General features: G+C 42.6%; 1 protein-coding gene across 2 annotated transcripts in view; it reads right to left on the bottom strand.

The window, feature by feature from the left end:
- Positions 1 to 4,020: 4,020 nt before the first annotated feature.
- The window catches only part of ddx10 (DEAD (Asp-Glu-Ala-Asp) box polypeptide 10), a 105,634-nt gene continuing 92,227 nt past the window's right edge, over positions 4,021 to 17,427 (bottom strand). The window contains exons 17-18 of one of the 2 annotated variants that reach the window (XM_088638452.1): positions 10,401 to 10,540; positions 4,021 to 5,030 (exon numbers count right to left, since the gene is read on the bottom strand). In XM_088638452.1, coding sequence (XP_088494578.1) covers positions 4,832 to 5,030; positions 10,401 to 10,540 — 339 coding nt within the window. In that variant the 3' untranslated portion in view covers positions 4,021 to 4,831. The remainder of the gene's footprint in view (positions 5,031 to 10,400; positions 10,541 to 17,427) is intronic. The other variant, XM_088638453.1, reaches the window with a different exon arrangement.

The following is a 17,427-nucleotide window of genomic DNA, read 5'->3' as shown; positions in this document are numbered from 1 at the left end:
CAATACACCACCATGATCTTGTAGCAAAAGAAAATCATTTTCTTTATCGCTGCCGTAGGATATATTCCAATATGTGAACTACGGGGGTAAATACCTGTGAACTGTCATCATATCTGCAAGCACTTCAAATTACTGTCAGTGCAGTCAAGTAAGTGCTGTAACCATGCATAAGATTAACAAATGAATAAAAGCGCTAGGACATTTCTAAACTGTTCAATTTAATCTTTCCTATTTGCACGGTAACTTTTCTCAGTTGGTTACTAGATTAGCAGGTATGAGATGTACTAAAAGAGGTTTCCCACAAGACGGAAGCGCTCCGGAAAATGGAGCATTTTGAAAGAAGCCAGAACAAAGCAGATGTGGGAATCATCCATCTAGTTTCTGAACACAATGAAGAAAACAAAATGGCATTTCCCCATGTCTGCTTTGTGCATTGTTAGAACATCACTGAAATCACGACAGTGTAATGATCCTCTTTATAAAAGCACACTTTCTGACAGAACGGAGTAAGTCAAGAGGGGTGTACTGTAAATGGTTACTTTGCTTATGCCAATGGCGCATTGAAGAAATAATTCTTTAAAAATGGAAAAAGACAAATAAGGGGTTTAAGAGAGAATAGAGGAGCCTTAGTCTTGGAACGCTTAGACTCCTGATAATTCCACAAAAGCAGCAGAGATGCTCATTTCACAGTAGTGCTTCACTGAGGATGAAATGTACTTGTTAGCCTAATTGTAGCAGTTGTAAGCTGTTCCCAGTTGTGTTCAATTGGAAATGTTGATGCCTACACCGCACCTAATCACTTCTGGACAAGGGAGACCAAAAAGCCAAACCATTAGGAAAAATGCTCTGTGAGATGCCAGCACATAAGCTAATTCGAAGCATTTGAGCATAACAAACTCCCTCCCAGGACACACCTACTCTGCTATATTTTCATTTGAAGCTGAAGAGTGCTCTTCCTTGGGTGTGCCTCATTTCTCCCTATGTCATTTAGATCGCTGGCTGAATACAGATGCTGAAAACCACATGAACACTCAACTCTGAGATGGTGTTACTGTTACAGTATGCATTGATACCTGCTGTTGAAAGCAAATTGGATTGCTTGACCTCTGAGTGCACCGGCACAGAGACCAACACAGTAATTTAATGTCAGAGCAGAAAATAATTGCATGAAATTGAAGGCTTTGATCTGGGAAGACCTCCAGAGCTTTTATTTGTTAAAAAAGCCATTGTTATCCACTGTTTAAATCCTATGAGGTATATGGAATAATACAAGATGAAAATGCCCTGTCCCTCCCCTTACACGAGACAGAAACTCAAACAGCACTAAGAACATACCGGTTGTTTGTCTACACAGCCTTCATCTCACGCTCTCCAGTGAATCAACATTTCAAACCCATTCTTCAGAACTGCACTGGGTCTGTTAAGAACTGGGAAGCCATGTTTGTACATGCCCATTCTACACTTGTCACATTTTAAATAAAAACAAGATTTGGCAAGACACTTAAATTATTATTTTAGAGGTTCTTATAATCTTCTCATTGACCTAGTTCCCAACATTTTGGTGCTAGACTATAGACGGAATACATTGATTTTTAAAAAAGGCTACACATTCAAGACAACTGGAAACGCCTGCACATCTTTGTTATTCAGGTTCAACTAACATGTGGCTTATCTCTTTGTACTCTACTCGTGTGTCCCAGTGGCCCTCAGGGCTACATCACCTCATCCGCAGTCTCGAACCCCTGGCAACAGAACAAGCCTGAAGGAGGCGCCAGACAAACTGTAGCAGGATAGCTGTCTGTCCCCTTGGAAGTCCCTTGCCTGCCTCCAGATGTTCACCTTGTCAGGAACATGGGATTGCTGAGCAGGTACTCGCGTTCACCTGCCCCCCATGTGCTCCCCAATAATCCAATGTGCTTTACTGAGATGCCATAAAGCTGCATGTCGGAGCTACAGTTAAAGCCAAAGCAATTTACATTTGTTGCTATTTAGACAGCTGGATTTTCTTACTGGAATAGTTGAGGTGAATCACATTGGTCAAGGGCACAACAGCAGCGTCTCACCTGGGATTTCAACGCACAACCTTCCAGTTACAAGTCCAGAGCCTTGACCGCTGCTCCGCCATGAAAATGTGGTTTTTAAAACCTTTTTATTTTTTAATGGTGATCTTTTAAACATAAATTGATATGTCCGAAGTCATGTTTCAGGTTGTACAAAGCACATCCACGCTGCTTGTACCAGACAGCACTATTGACTGGTTTTTGTCAGACTGGAAGGCTTTTTGCTAATTTTGCCAATGGCACAGAAATGGCCATCTATAATACTGTAGGTGTTAGAATGAGTTTAAAAAATTGAACCTGTCTTATGGTGAGCCAAAATAAAGAACTATGAAAAGAAACAGCTTTCTACATCTGCCTGCAAGATCAAAAAGATACATGGGCATGTCAACAAGAAAATCAGGCATAAAAAAATGCAAGAACGTTTTCTCAAGTGTCAACAGAGATTCAGAGGTACAGCTTTAGCAATGCAGGGGGACAACAAAGGCAAGGGGAAGAGAAAGATACTCACAGTAAGAGCCAAAAAAACAGCACCATAATTAAACAAGAGCAAGTCCTGAAAGTACAGTACTGAAACCCTCTACAAGCAGGATGCCAAGCCAACGTAACAAAAACAAGATATGATATGAATCACACCAACCAGATCACATTCTTCCAAACTGATGTTTGAACTTTCCCCTCCCATGACAGTCAACCTTTCAAAAACCAAGCGTACAGCATCTCTAAAAGACAAAAAGATACAAACACACACATACACACAGCTCTCGCATGAAAAAATAAGTCTGGATCAGCTATGGCAAGATTTAAGTCATTAATTGGCCCAGATTTAACAAAAGTCTCCAGAAGCCCTTTTCACGTCTCAATGAAACATAACTCCTGCGTTTGCAATGCACATAATTAGGACTATCTTCCCAGATGGGGAAAAAAAAGCCGTAACATTAAACGTTTAAAAAGATTTAAGAGGGGACATACCGGAACAGATGCTAGAAATATTTTATCATCATTATTATTCTATTTTTTCAGCAAGAGAGTTTTGCTCATTTTTATTACTATGTGAAACTGGGTTTTAAAAGTCCTCTGAGGTGGCTGTATGCCAAATGCAGACGCAGGTATCCAAGCCGGGCTCCTGCAGGGATGCAGAACAAAGGACCTTTTGGCTCCCCTGGGCCAGGAGACCCGTATTTCTGCATAATGCACATCTGTCAGCCTGTCAGCCCTTCACCCCAGTGTCCTATTATAAACCGCACTGCCGAACTCAGAAGGTCTCCTTAATTTGCTTACACGAATATTCTTTTCTTTTCCATTTTGCAGCATTGGAAATTGAGCTGCTTGCAAACGACAAAAAAAAAAAAAGAAATGAGCTCATGAAATAAGTCCGCTTTGCCTGGGAGATGTTAGAGGAGTGGAAATTAAAGCAACACAAGTTATTTTTCTGATTTTAAAAACTTGTTTATGTCTCAGGCTTGGTGATTAATCTGGAATCTCAATTAATAGTTCGGTTCTAAGATCATCCAGTGAGGTACACAGTAATTAATTGCTCTTGTTGACTACTACATTGAAAACTAAAACTTCTAAACTAAAGGACGTCTGTCTTAAATACTCCCATTCACAGAAGTTTACACTGAGTTCACCAGTCTAACACCCACTGTTGAAAAGCACAGTCAGAGAATTGGCTCTTGTTCCCAATGAATGAGTCTGTAACCGATAAACTCATAAAACACACTTTCCAGGAATCCTTAACTGATTCAGTATGCAATATTCGTTAAATAAATAGGCAGAGACAGAGATGGCACTGCAGTTTTTTATCACAGAGCAAAACAAGGCATTAAAAAGGCTTTGCAAACCTTTTGCCTACAGCCTGTGAAAAACATACAGTGCACAAAACGATCAACTGCAAAATCCACAAAGCATGTAGAAGACGACACAGAATTTTCAAACTCTCACAAGAAACTTAATACAGGCAGAAGATTATTGTACATTTTTATTGATGAGAATGATACCTGACATACAAAGAACGATGTACTATAAAAAATTAATCTGAGAAATGAACCATTCCAAATATATATTTTGTCATTCTTTTTCTTTTCCACTCTAATAACTTTCTGTTGCTTTTCTCAGAGTTTGGGAAGTATTTTTTTTTATTGCAGTGTTGCACTGTTTCTCAAAACAGACAGGGACAGCCTGGCTGGATGACAGAACAATGTTCTGCAACTCCAGGACCACCCAGCCGTGTCTAATGGGACAGACTACAGGTTTCTGAATAATAGGCTGGATATTTCTTAAGTTTTACTAAATGGGCACATAAAAAAGCTCATTTCTAAAGAGATGCACCATTTGGTGTTATCTGTCTTTTAAACCCGAGGCTGCAGAAAGCAGAATCAGATTGGAAGGAGACAGATCTCGAGATGAGACTTCATCTGTTTCCGGCTTCTGCCAACTTTGTGTGTACGCATAACTGCTGCCCTCGCTCTGCAGTAAAAAAAAAAAACGGCCTCAAGTTAACCACAACTCTTAAAGGATTTTTTTTGACCAAAAAAGGATAACAGACTGCAAAAACAAACACTGTGTATCGTTATCTGTGCATTTTGAAGCTGGTTTGAGTGCTATATGGGATATGATGGGATAGCACACTTTTTTCCAGCAGCCTGGCAGTCTCCAGCCATCCTGAGAGGACCCCAGCAGAGCTCTCCTCTCCTGCTGTCAAGCCAACGTTGATCCAAATACTTGCAACAGATACCGCGAGTGACCCAGCAGGCAGCCCTGGGAGCCGGCGATTAGCTCCGGCTGCTCAGCAAGTGGAGCACCAGCTGCTCGTCCTCCCCCAGGGTCAGGCCGGTGTCCAGCGGCTTCAGCACACCCAGGTCACCACGGCTCTTGGGCTTCTTCCAGCCCAGCCGGGCTTCACCCCCGCCAGCTTCGCTGCTGCTGCTGCTGCACTTTCTCTTCTGCGGCCTCTTCCTGGCTGGTGTTCTGCTGGGGAAAGAAAACAATCCCCCCAAAAAATCATGATTGTGTTTAACAAGGCTGGTCATACGTGGGGTCTTTCCTGTCTGAGGCGAATGATTTGAATTGAAGTGAAGTTATGGCTCAGTTTTAGCCCTCAAATTAGACGGCGCAGTTAAGGGACACCCTATGACCTGCTAACTGCAGATCAATTATTTGCACTCTTCTGCTGACCAATTAATGGCCTAGCAGATGTACTGGGTCCTCATATGACGCGCAGTCAATCCCAGGCACTTCAGTCTGCTCATCCTCACACCTCATAAAGTGTGGCAGCAGTGCAGTTCGTCTGTGAAAATGCAACAATCACTGAGGAGGGTTTACAGACCATACAGAGAAAATTACCACCACACTGCCATTCCAGGTCATTCACATCTCGAATAGCCTCCACTCTTTCATCGATCAGTTCGTCGGACAAGGCAGTCTTACTGCGGGATTTGCAAACAATTGTTCACATTGCTTTCAAATTCCACTGTTGCTGGGCTTTTTGCGTCAGCAGTCAGAAAAAGAAATGGCTTCAATATGAACAGGAGCAGCACAAAGCCTTAAATCACAGAGCCTCGTTTTGAGTTTGTGAGCCTTGTTGGGACTCTGCTAGAATTTATACGCCCAGTGACAGGACACAGAAACTAAAAAACATGACCTGCTTCACAAACAGCCTAAGAGAACTGAATATACTGTATGCCTCCAACCTTGCAGTGTTTTCATATTCATGCAACAGTACAAGACCAGAGGAGTAAGACACTGAAGTGAAATTCGTACATGTGGTGATTTAAAAGTAATTAAAAAGCCAGCTAAGCTCGTATTCCCTAGACAAAGATTGATTGGTTTAAGGTTTGTTTTCTAAGCAAGCAATTTAGGGATTTAGAGAACCTGTGCTTTCTCTCTCTGCTGAAGGAGACACAAGTGGAAAATTACACAGCTGCAAGGTGACTGAGCTCCGAGGTTCAGCAAAAAGACAGCAGGAAATGCAAAACACATACTGCACAGGTGGAAAGAGTGAATCTTTTTACCAATTCTTGTGGGTCAGACCGATTTTGTGCTCCAAGGGTGGTGTCCTTCATGCTCTTAACAAAAAAATCTCTTGCACTCCACTATCATGAATATTGTGACACCAATACAGCTAGTTCTGCTTACTTCACAATCATTATTAAAATCTCTAGACTGACAAAACAGCAGAACAGTCCAAGAACTCACCTTGCCAAAAAGCCCCAGAACAATGCTCACCATGATAAACAGCCTGCAATCGCAACAAAGCTGAGCACGAGAGGGCTTATAATTTCCTTCCACTTAAATCAGCGGAAAATCCCTTTTAGGATTCTAAGATTTTCTAAGTGAAAATGGAATGCAACTTAATTTCACATTAAGGTCAAAATAACCTGAGGGTATCAAAGCAACAATGAGGATCTGCCTGGAGTAATTCAATTATTCATGACAATAAGAAAAATAAACTGGCATCAATCAGATTTGTGTAATACCAGAATTATCGTGAACATACTAGAATTCAAGGATCAGAATACATTTGATAAAGCATGTTCATTAATCGTGATAATGTCCCTTAGGTATCTAATTCAGAGAGGGCCATAAAAACACAAATCAATGCATTAAACAGGGAAGGAGAAAGAACCGGTAAAAACGGTAAAAGGACACTCATATTGAAACACTTTACTTCTGAAACACTATGCAACCCAAAACATTTTGTTGGATACGGGAAGGAGGTTCAGAAAAAGAAAGCTCTGGTAATTCACTCGCAATGGACCCATCCCCTGTCACATGCATTACTTCATTTCAACTGGAGGGCTTGATCCAAATTCACACACTGGAGTCTGGGTAGCGAATGAATTAAACATGCCTAGTCTATGGTTCGCTATTAACTCCTGCTGTTAATCCAGTCAAACAAAAATAACATGGAAGCAAACTGTTGGGCCATAAAGGATACAGAACAAAGTGCTGAGGGCGAACAGGTCCCTACGCAACTGCATGCAGGAGAGACACAGTTTTTCTCAGGGCTCTGCTGTTCATTAAGGCCAGAAGACCCTTGAGGCAGCTCTGAACAGCAGACTCAACAGTGTCTTCTCCCTGTAGCACAATCCTGTACCCACTGATTCAGCGACAGCTGCAGCAGTATGAAAGTACCAGTAAGAGCTCTAGTGTTTAAAATACATTCTGTGCAGCAGAGGTCAAACTCTGAACTCCAGCTGTCTTTGACATTGTGTGCAGTTGAGGCAGCTCATTAAAGTGAAATGATCCTTACCGGCTACGTGGAGAATACAAACCCTTATGCAATTCACCAAGATTTTTTTTTGCCTTTTCAAGGATCATTAAAACATCATTAAAATGGGATTGCGAATCAAACTTACTTTCATTCAAGCAGGTACAGTAGAAACACTCTGCTGTACAAATGCAAAGTTTCTGGAGAATCATTCCATCTCATGACTAAATGGATGGAGGCAGACGTTCAGTTTAATAAGACAAGATCTGTTGAGATAAGGGTTACATCCACAATCTGGGTTTAGATTTCCAGATATGAGTGAGTGGAAGGCATACAGACGTTAACTAGCAGACAATTACAAGAGGCAGCAAACATCGTACTTTTCAAACGCTGCTGAGATTTCTTTTCTCAGTGGTCTCAAGTCCAATTATTTGTTTACAGCACCACTTTGTCTCTTTACAACAGCTTGATAGCTGCCTTACTGAGGGAGACAGACCTTATCCTCTGCCTTGTATTTCAAGAATCATGAGATTCATTATTTCTCCTTTCAGAAAAAAACTGCGGACTTTAAAAAAGCAAGACCAAAGACAGCTTCTGCGGAGAGACAAAGCTTTCAGATTCGTGCGCAATACTTCCCTCCTCCATAAAACTTTTCGTGGAACATGCAGAAAGAAACACCACTGTCATGTTAGCACACCTTATCCAGGATGGATTTGTTTTGTTTCTGCAAGTTCTGTGCGAGTGTGGCGGCGCATAACAGAGCGACCTCTTACCACCACAGTACTCTTTTTTTTTCTACTATGCAGAAAGACAGAAGCACCAGGGTGACACGGGCACCATCACTGCCCCTGCGACAGTCACTGCACGGCTCAACTCTGTCCACTGTGGACTCTTTTCTAAGGCGTTAAGACAACCAATCCCAGCGCGGATCCTCTGTCTTCCTGCTTCTGGCCACCGAAGAGGAAGGAGCCACATGTGACTGGTGGCCGTGAGGAGCAGAGCAACACACATCAGTAACACCTGGCCGTGGGAGTACATTAACAACGGGCAAACCCCCTTCCGAACACTAGGGCTGGACACAGACAACGAGACAGTTTGGCTAGACACAGAGCAATTCAAATGCTAGGCAAATGGGAGAGAAGATATCCTTGCCTGCTGGGAAATACACCCGATACCTACTGTAGCGTCAGCTTGCCAGTATATATTGGTGATCCTGTTTTCATCAAACTGGAAGTGTGTGGGTGGTCCAAATTTATCTTTGTTCCAACAGGGACCTGTAAATCTTGAGTAGGATGTCTCAGTTCTTGACATGAAAGAAATGTTTTAATCTTCGTCATCAGGCAAAGTACCACACTCTTATTCGTTATGGCTCCTCAGTTTATTTCTTTTTTATAAGAGACAGGTTAACAGTATGTTACCCTGATGATCTGAGAAGCTCCACCATTCTGATAAATTTGAATTATATGACATTTGGGATGTTAAATGGATTAAGATCATCTAGCCTGTGTTTTAAAACAGCTAACTGAAGCAGGTGATGCTTTTAATTTGCATACCTGGAATACAATTGCAAGCTTTTGTTGGCCGATAATACTCGTTGAACTATGCAGTTTTATAGCCAGTTAATTATAAAAACAACAAACAAGTAGGGGATCTCCCTCTACTTCCTTCCTACTCTGATCTTTCTTTTTTTTTCGTTTTTAATCTTTCTCACAGGCACTTTTGTTAAATGTTTGAAAACCGTCATCTGTCTGGAAACTACAGCTCCCTGCAGAGCACCTCTGCATTTAATCCCGTTAGGAAAAACTAAACCAATGGTTGAATAAAAAACAAGTCACACAGCAGGGAGGTCCTGGAGGGCATATGTGTCTGGAGGGTTTCCTTCCAGCTCAGCTCTTCATGACCTTAGTCAGCCCATCACGGGCCTAACTGGACCAGTCTCATGTTTCTCCCAGCCCATCATGTGCTGCTGCTTGAAAAAGGCCTGGAAAACCTGCTCTCCAGAACCAGAACAGGACACCCCAGTTTTAGAGCAACAAATCCTGTCTGAACCTCTGGAACATCTGGACCACTGAAACATCTACTTCCACATGTACCCTGTGCGTGCCCACACCTAGACGGGTTCATAGCTGCACATTTGACATCATCATTGAGAAAATCAATACTTATCAATTTCTATCTTGTATAGTGATTTGTAACTGCAAAGTGCTGCGGCTTTGACAAAGAAGAATGTTTGTTTCGAATTCAGTCCAAAAGTTTAAAACCCACACAATTTACCAGTCATGGCCGATGGTCTGTTTAAACAAAAGACATTGAAGAACATTTCACCTTTTCTCAAGTTCATATGTGACTCTTGCTTCAATGCAGTCTCATTTATAGGCTCATTGAGACTCAAAACAGACTAATTAACTGGCTGTATAATTAGTTTCATCCAAGCAATTAAGTGACAAATTATTTGCTGCAGTAATTATTTTTTCACACTGTGTGAGAAGTGCTGTCTATAACCGAAAGTTCTGGTAACAAAAGCAAAGAGTCTGGGATGGGACACACGAACTCTGCATGGCTCTGTAACTAGTATCTGCATCACGTACTGGAAAACAGCCACCGAAAAAACAACATTTCAATGATGTCTGATCTACTAGCACAGGACTGGAAGCCAGAGAGAAAATAAAGGGATGTTAAAGATACAAAAGAGGAAACTGTAGTACAGTGTGTCATGTACACGTGACAAGGAGAGAACTCTCACTGCTCACATATCACGAAGATGTTAAATATGCTGCAGATGACACTTGCGACAGGGCTGTTCAGTAACTGGACCTGCCTCAAATTTACGGCAAGCTCTCCAGATACTGCAACACAGCAGCATGCCTGCTCTTGCAGCAAGGAGGGAACCAGCTATAAATCACCAGGACTGCTCTCCAAGCCCATTCTGGCACGAGCGCCCCCAGCTCTGCCTGCAGGAAGGCCCTGGGACAGTGAGCTGGTGAGGCTGCATGTCTGGAGGAAGGGGGCCCAGGAGAATCGGAACAGTAACTGCATTAAAGCCATTTCACGTACGTGCTTCTTTTCTCAGCGAGTGCAGCCTAAGATCGGAAACAGATCTAAATATTAAAAGCTGCAATCCCGATCCAAACCTCTGCTCTGGTTCGGAGGCGCTGTCCTGCTCCAGCTCGGAATCCCTGCTTCTGTCCGGGTCAGGCAGGGTGCCGGGGTCGAACTCCTCCTCCTCGCTCTCGCCAGAATCCAGGCAGGCCACCACCTCCTCTTCCGGCCCCTGAAACAGGATCGAGACAAGGGGAAGGAGATTACTGGAAGGAACAGCTGGCCCTTGTGCAGAAAGCACGCTGCAAAAGAGGGTTCATGAGAGAAGAGAGTTTTTTTTGCTACCAGGCAGGAACCCTGGAGTTGTCAGTCAACGGGAAGCTGGGTGCTCCCCAGATTCTTCATCACCTACCACCAGCTCCGCAGTGTGAAGGGCAACAGAGCACGGCGCTGAAGAGAAATAACGCCATTCCCCCAGCAACGCAGACTTGCAACATGGCTTACAGTCCCCAGCAAGTCCTTCTCTACGGCAGGAATGAAAATCACCTAATGACGCCACTATCAAGGGTCTTCTGAATGAATGGAAACCTACTGCTATGCACAAAGTTATTCTGTGAAGTAAAAAGAAAGTGGAGAGTTTCTCCACTGATGACCGGTATGTTACAGCGGCCACAGGGGTATTCCCCGGTAGTACTCTGAAAAACCCCACGCAAAGAAAGGGCCCACGTGTATTCACACGCCACACATTAGGAAGTAAAAACGAGATTCTGCAAAACGGCTCTCAAACCGCTGTGCTGCTGCCTGACTGCCACGTGTTCGCTCACACAAGCGTGGGGCAAGATTTATCCGCCTTAAACGAGAAGACGTTTTTTTTTTCCTCCCCAAATCTTTGATGTTTTTATCAGGCCGGTACGTGATTACTTTCATGGAACCTATTTCCTTCTTCACTGAAGTATAATTTGATTCAAGGGAAATAAAAAAAAAAACTTGAATAAAACGGCCAAGCCAGCGACAAAACTAATCGGCCCCATCTCAAAACTGGAGTGTTTTTGAATGGCAAGGTAATAAGTTTCAAAATGTAAAACATAATGGTTTTAAATATGAGCTGCTTTTTAATAAAAACACATATTAAAAAATCATGCACTGAGTGGGCTGAAATAAATGCATTTCATTTTATTTCCATTTGGACCGAAAAATTAAGAAACTTAAAAACAATAAGAAATTTTGAGTTGCACATAGTAACAATTCATTTAAATTCACTTTAGGTTGACAAACAGAGATTATACTTGCAGAGTACCACAGCACTACTTTACACATGACGGATTGCAAAAAAAAGAGAAGAGTGACCATAATCTGTTTTCAATACATATTCTCATACTGATTTTGATTAAAATCTTGGGGTTCGCATTAAGCACTAAAAGCGAGGAGTTCCCCTACGGCTGTAGCAGAGGCACTTGCTTTCACTGTAAGCTGAGCTCTGTTGACCCCACACTGACAGACTCGGCAACGAACGCTTGCATTGTTCTTGTTGCTCCTGCTCAGGGCTGGGAAAATTAAACTCAAAATCGCAACGTATCAGTTATTTAACAAATCAGTAACATCCAGAATTTAACTAATTCCATGGGAGGCAAATCTGCATAAAATTGCATGTCAGCAGACTTATGAAACTGACCACTGAGCACGACACGTCTATTAAGGAATATAAATTAAACTAATTAACTTTAATGATGACTACAGATATGAAATGATAACTAAAATTAAATGACATTTTATTTTTTCCCCCTTGTAAAAGAGACTAAGTCAAAATGTAAAAATAATGGGGATGGAAGACATTTGTGGAAATGAAGGTTACTTCTGCAATTGGTGTTGCTCGACCAGTAGGGGGCGCTCCTCATTCTTGACCCATTTTTCCCAAACTACTGCCACAGTATAGTGACTAGGTATATTGTGCTGTAGGAGATGCGATCCTTTAGATGAGATGTAAATGAATTATAACAACCAAATAAGGACTATTTGGTCATTAAAGGACAGATAGCACCTTTCTTAAGAGCAGTGGTGTTAACCTCATAAGGCTAAATTCCTCTCCGGTCCCGTCTAATCTAACCTCCCTAATGTTCTCCCTAAATTCGATAGCAGTGCAGTGGGGCTACTGGTGCTCAATGGCTGCTGAATAATGCAACGAATTTGCAACAATAAATGCATTCATTATGAAGCTAGTTTTGTTAAGCAAGTTTTGTTAGTATTGAGTAGATGTGCAGAACCAGGAAGCACATTATCAGAACAAATGTATCCATAGATACTGTTGCTATGAGACTGTCTTCTGATATGAGGGTATCGTTCTGATAAAATCGGCAATAACTGATGCCTTCCTGGTTGATTCACACTGATCCTCTACACGGTGAAATCCTTCCATCCATCCAACCAGCATCAGAACGTGGCACATTCCTGGCAAACGTCATGGCAACTGAGATAGGATGCCAGTCTGTCTGAGGTCTTGCACACACAAGCAACAGAATGTTACTTAATGCAGATGATTAAAGAAAAAAAAAGTGAACAGTGAACAGTTACAGTGCTATCATCAAATTGATGTAATGCTGCAATATTTTTTGATAGTTTTTCATTTTATTTTCACTGCCATCACAGGACAGGTGCCAACATCGGGGTAAAAGAGAATCCCACTGTGACAACTCGCCGAGACCCAGTGAGAGGAGAGCAGCACCTAGACAGCAGGGACAATCTGGAACAGGTTATTTGGTTAGAATCCCCCTGCCTCAGAACCAGAGCTGCATGCAGAGAAAAACCTTTGGGATAATCCTGCACGGGTCAGCTCCGCGATATCCAGAAGACACAGAGATGGGGAACCCAGAAAACCTGAGGCTCAGAAGCAGCCTGCAGAGAGGCAGGTAGTGTTCATCTTCCTCTGTGACACCAATCAGGAGGGATTCCTTGAACAGGCTGTTCTGCCAGAGTGTTTCCACTATTGTGCATCAAACTCGATCAAAATCATGACACACCAGGAGCTGCTGTAACCCAAGGGGCCCAGGGTAGTTGAACTTGAACATTTAGCCAACAGGGCAAATAATTCCTCCAGAAGGTCTCTAAGAACAAGTGTAGCAAGGACCTTGTGTACAGCAGAAAAATAAGAAAAGCGACAGGAGTTTGTATGTCAGGAGCTACTACTGTGATCTACTACAGATCATTTCTAAATTCTTTAAAAGCCACTAGGAGATAATAAGGTAACTATACAGTTACTACATGTGCTCCTGAACATGTGCTAGCTGAATCAGTGTAAATGCAGAAGTTCCAAGAGTTCAGCACATTTCATTCACACTATGGGTGGGAATGAGAATTGATGGAACTTGCCCAGTATAGAAACCAACAAAAAACATTACTGATAACAACACACATTACTATTAAGTTTTTGTCTTCAACTTGTAATCACCGAATACTTTGCTCTTTTCTTAAGCTCAAATCATTGCAAAGTGAGTTCTGTGTGGAAACGCCCATAAAGTTTATTTCTCAAGCACAACGCAAAATCAGCTGACAAAACGAAAACTTGAAAGAGCTGATCAAAACCAGAAAGAAGGTCATGTTTGACAGTAGGTCCCGCAGTAAAAAGGGAAGCTAATTATTTTTCTTCCGAGACCCTGTAGGTTATGAACATCCATCACACTAAAGAACGGAGGTTTAGGTCTTTTTATCCTTCATCAATCCCGGATTAAAGTGCTCTGAAATTCATTCAGGTATCACACCTGTGGCAGTTCTTGTCTGTCTTCTGAGAGGAGAGGCACCTTTAACTTTATAGCTGAGAAGGGCCGTCACACGCTCGACCGTACGAGTGTCTGACACTTACTGTACACTGAAAAATAAATGACTGCCGCTACTTTTCACAGCAGTCCTGGGTACTCTTTGATAAAATGACACATGGCCAGAAAAAAAAAAAACTGTCCCTACAGCATTCTCTTATCACCGTGCCTAAAGGCTACCTCACACTACTTTATAACGCAAAGCAGAACGAGCCGTGTAACCTGAGTGAATTAGATGGCGCACTAGCGAAACGGGCAGAAGCAGGGATAAGGAACATGAAGAGGCTACCGGCCATGAGAACAATCTGCAGGTGGAGTCCCTCCCTGGCCTGCTGGACTGCACTGCTAATCCAAGGGATGTGGGGAGTCTCCTGTCAATGCCATTGCAGCAGAAACATGCAAGCCGATACAACGAGAAACTATCAAGGGAATAACAGATGAGGAAGACTTTGCCCCTGCTTCAGGACCGGAAGTAGGGCTGTTCCATTTGTGGCCGTTTCAGACCTGTTCCGCAGCAGGACAATCAGTTGATTCCTCGGTTCAGCAACAGAACCAAGTGGCGATCCGATCCGATTCAGTAATCAGGAAGCCGCAGCTGCAACAACATCTCTTCAGAGGAGCAGACTGGGAAAGGATAACCCCTGGGGTGACACTGGTGTAAGACATTTCCACCAGCTCTCCCAATTCCCACCCCACTCCAAACAAATACCATAAACTATTTAAAGGGAGGGTGGGTGCCGGCAGCCAGCTGTAAGACAGGGAAAGCCTCCGATACTCTCCCCTTGTCAAAGCTGACGGTTCTTCTCCACCTTATGCCCATTGAGCTTAATTTACCCAGCTGTTCCCTTGTGACATTATGACAATGGCTCATGGGGACAGGTTTTTAAGAACATCAAGCACACAAATACCCCCAGGCCACTGTGGGACCGAAGGACCATTCCAACAGAGCTGGAGGCTCAAGCCCAGACTATGATCACTAGTGTGCAACCCAATGAGATTCTCAAGCGAGCTGGGCCATTTCCGACAAACTGAGCAACCCGTGTTGTCTTTCTGAGCATTCTCTTCGGGAACTGCACTGTGTACTCTACTTGCACGCTTTGCCTTGTTCTGAATTTTATAAAACTCTCTGGCATGTGTGTGCTAAGTGTTGCTCAGATTTTACTGCGGCTCACCCCTCTCCAGGGGACCCAGATGTCTTGCAGTGACACCGAGCTGAACTATGAAACTTCGCCCCACTACACATTAACTAGAGAATGGTCCACAAATGCTTCCTCATTATGGGCATAATTTGTCATTAGCCAGCAGATGATGTGTTGATTATTTGGCAATTTCCTTCTGACGACGCTCATCACACAAGCCCGACTGATGAGTTTTGGGACAGCAAAGCAGGTTAGTCAATTTACTGTGAATCTCCTGTGCCTTTTGCAAGGCCCTGCCTAGAGAATTAACACCTAAATAGTCAAATCAGCCCAAGCTGTTTACAATTTAATGTATTCATTTGTTTTTTACTAATACCAATATCTACATTTCTTTTCACCAGTGCAATGGCTTCATGTCTTTAAAAGCCGACACGCTTTTTGTTTCCATTTCTGGGCTGTCAAACCAGCTGTCAATGTCCCACAAGCGTCTAATCAAGAAAGGCAGGATGGATTTAGAGACGATTTCTCACACTGAAGGTTGGCGTCCCAGAAAAACATTCAATTTCCAGGCTGAATTTGTGTTTACCACAATTACCACAGGATATTATTATCGCAACCTTCTAAATCATCCCCACCACGCTGTCAATGAACTTTCTCATTGAAAAAGACGGAGCTCCCATGATGCTGCCTGTAACCTAACCTCTTATGTTATGTTTATGTATTCAAAGGCACACCAGAAAGATGAGGAAAAAGGCCAGAAAGGAACAAGTCCTCTCCTCCACCACGTTTCTCGTCTGCTTCAGGAAAAAACGCTGTTCCTCAGGTGCGTGTAATTCAGGTCTTTGGCTTAATGGGGCTGGCTCAGGGGTGCATATCTGCAGTGTAACCGTACTCAGAACTCAGAGACTTTCCCTTAGAAGATTAGTGATACTTTAGGACCTTTAGCATGCAGGGGATTAAAAGAAAGTGAAGTCTGTGACTGACTCGTTGCAGGGTTATCCCCAGAAGAGCTGGAACCCACTTCAACACAGGGGTTGGCTGGAGCAGTCAGGGTACAGTATACTGCTGTGCTGCCAAGTCTCATCAGGATGACTCAGCCCTGTGCCCATACAGCTGTGCTACCAGGTCTCATCAGGATGACTCAGCCCTGTGCCCATACAGCTATGCCAGTCAAAATCAAAATGAGTGACACTGTATTAGTGAGAAGTGGGACAACATTCTCACCACAAATGGAAATAACAGGATTTTCTTTCTTAGAGAAATATAAGATTTGAAGACATTGCTGAAAAATAAGACTTTTTCCACAAAGCTTTCAAAGGGCTTAAAAGTACAAAAAAGAGCTTCAAATCATTGTCTCACTGCATCTTCTGGATTTTGCCAGAAATCTAAGTGATGTGTTAGCAAGTTCCAAATGGCAAAAACAAATGAGATACGGTATTTATACCTGAATTACAGTCAATGAACACAGAGTAATTCAAATTATTCTAATCATTTTCAGAACGTAGTATTTCAGAACGTGGTATTTTCACTTTCAGAACGCCCTACTCCAGGTAAGGCTCCGTCTCACCCTGCTTCAGAAGACGAGCAGGTGTTTGTTGATTTCTTCACCGGTCACGATGTCGGATACGTCTAGAGAGCCAGCGCTTACCCAGCCCAGCTGAACAATGTGGCGTCTGGACTAATTTTCCATGACAATTACTGGAAATTGTGAAGTCTGCAGTCTCAATACCATTCAGCCAGAGCAGCTGTGGTATCATTAACAATGCTCCAGATTATTTGTGGATATCTGATTAAGCAAGGTCAGAAGAATTCAAGAGCTCCCAACAGCTTAATTTACAAGTTAATTAGAAACAAAATACTTTCAAGCTTTCAGATTTACATTAGTTCTACTCAGCATGTTTAACTCTGTCTACATTCAGCCAAGAACTAATAAATTTAACTATCGGTGAATATTTATTACCTCACACTACTATAACACTTAGTTTTGCAAAGCAAATGCACATTCTCTGTGACAGAGCAACAAAGGAAACTCTTCTGAGACTGCAATCTTTCATTAATAATAGCGATAGGATGAAATCTGGTGTTTTGGGTTTAATAAACTTTCACTCAGATAAACTTGCCATAAGACTGCAGTATGGTGCGGACTCGAGTCTGTGGAGGGAAGAAGGAGCCTT

Source organism: Lepisosteus platostomus, chromosome 7 (genome assembly GCF_059453375.1).
Source record: "Lepisosteus platostomus isolate fLepPlt1 chromosome 7, fLepPlt1.hap1, whole genome shotgun sequence".
NCBI lineage: Eukaryota > Metazoa > Chordata > Actinopteri > Semionotiformes > Lepisosteidae > Lepisosteus > Lepisosteus platostomus.
Note: the sequence above shows the minus strand (reverse complement) of the source record. Positions and strands in the feature narration are given on the sequence as shown.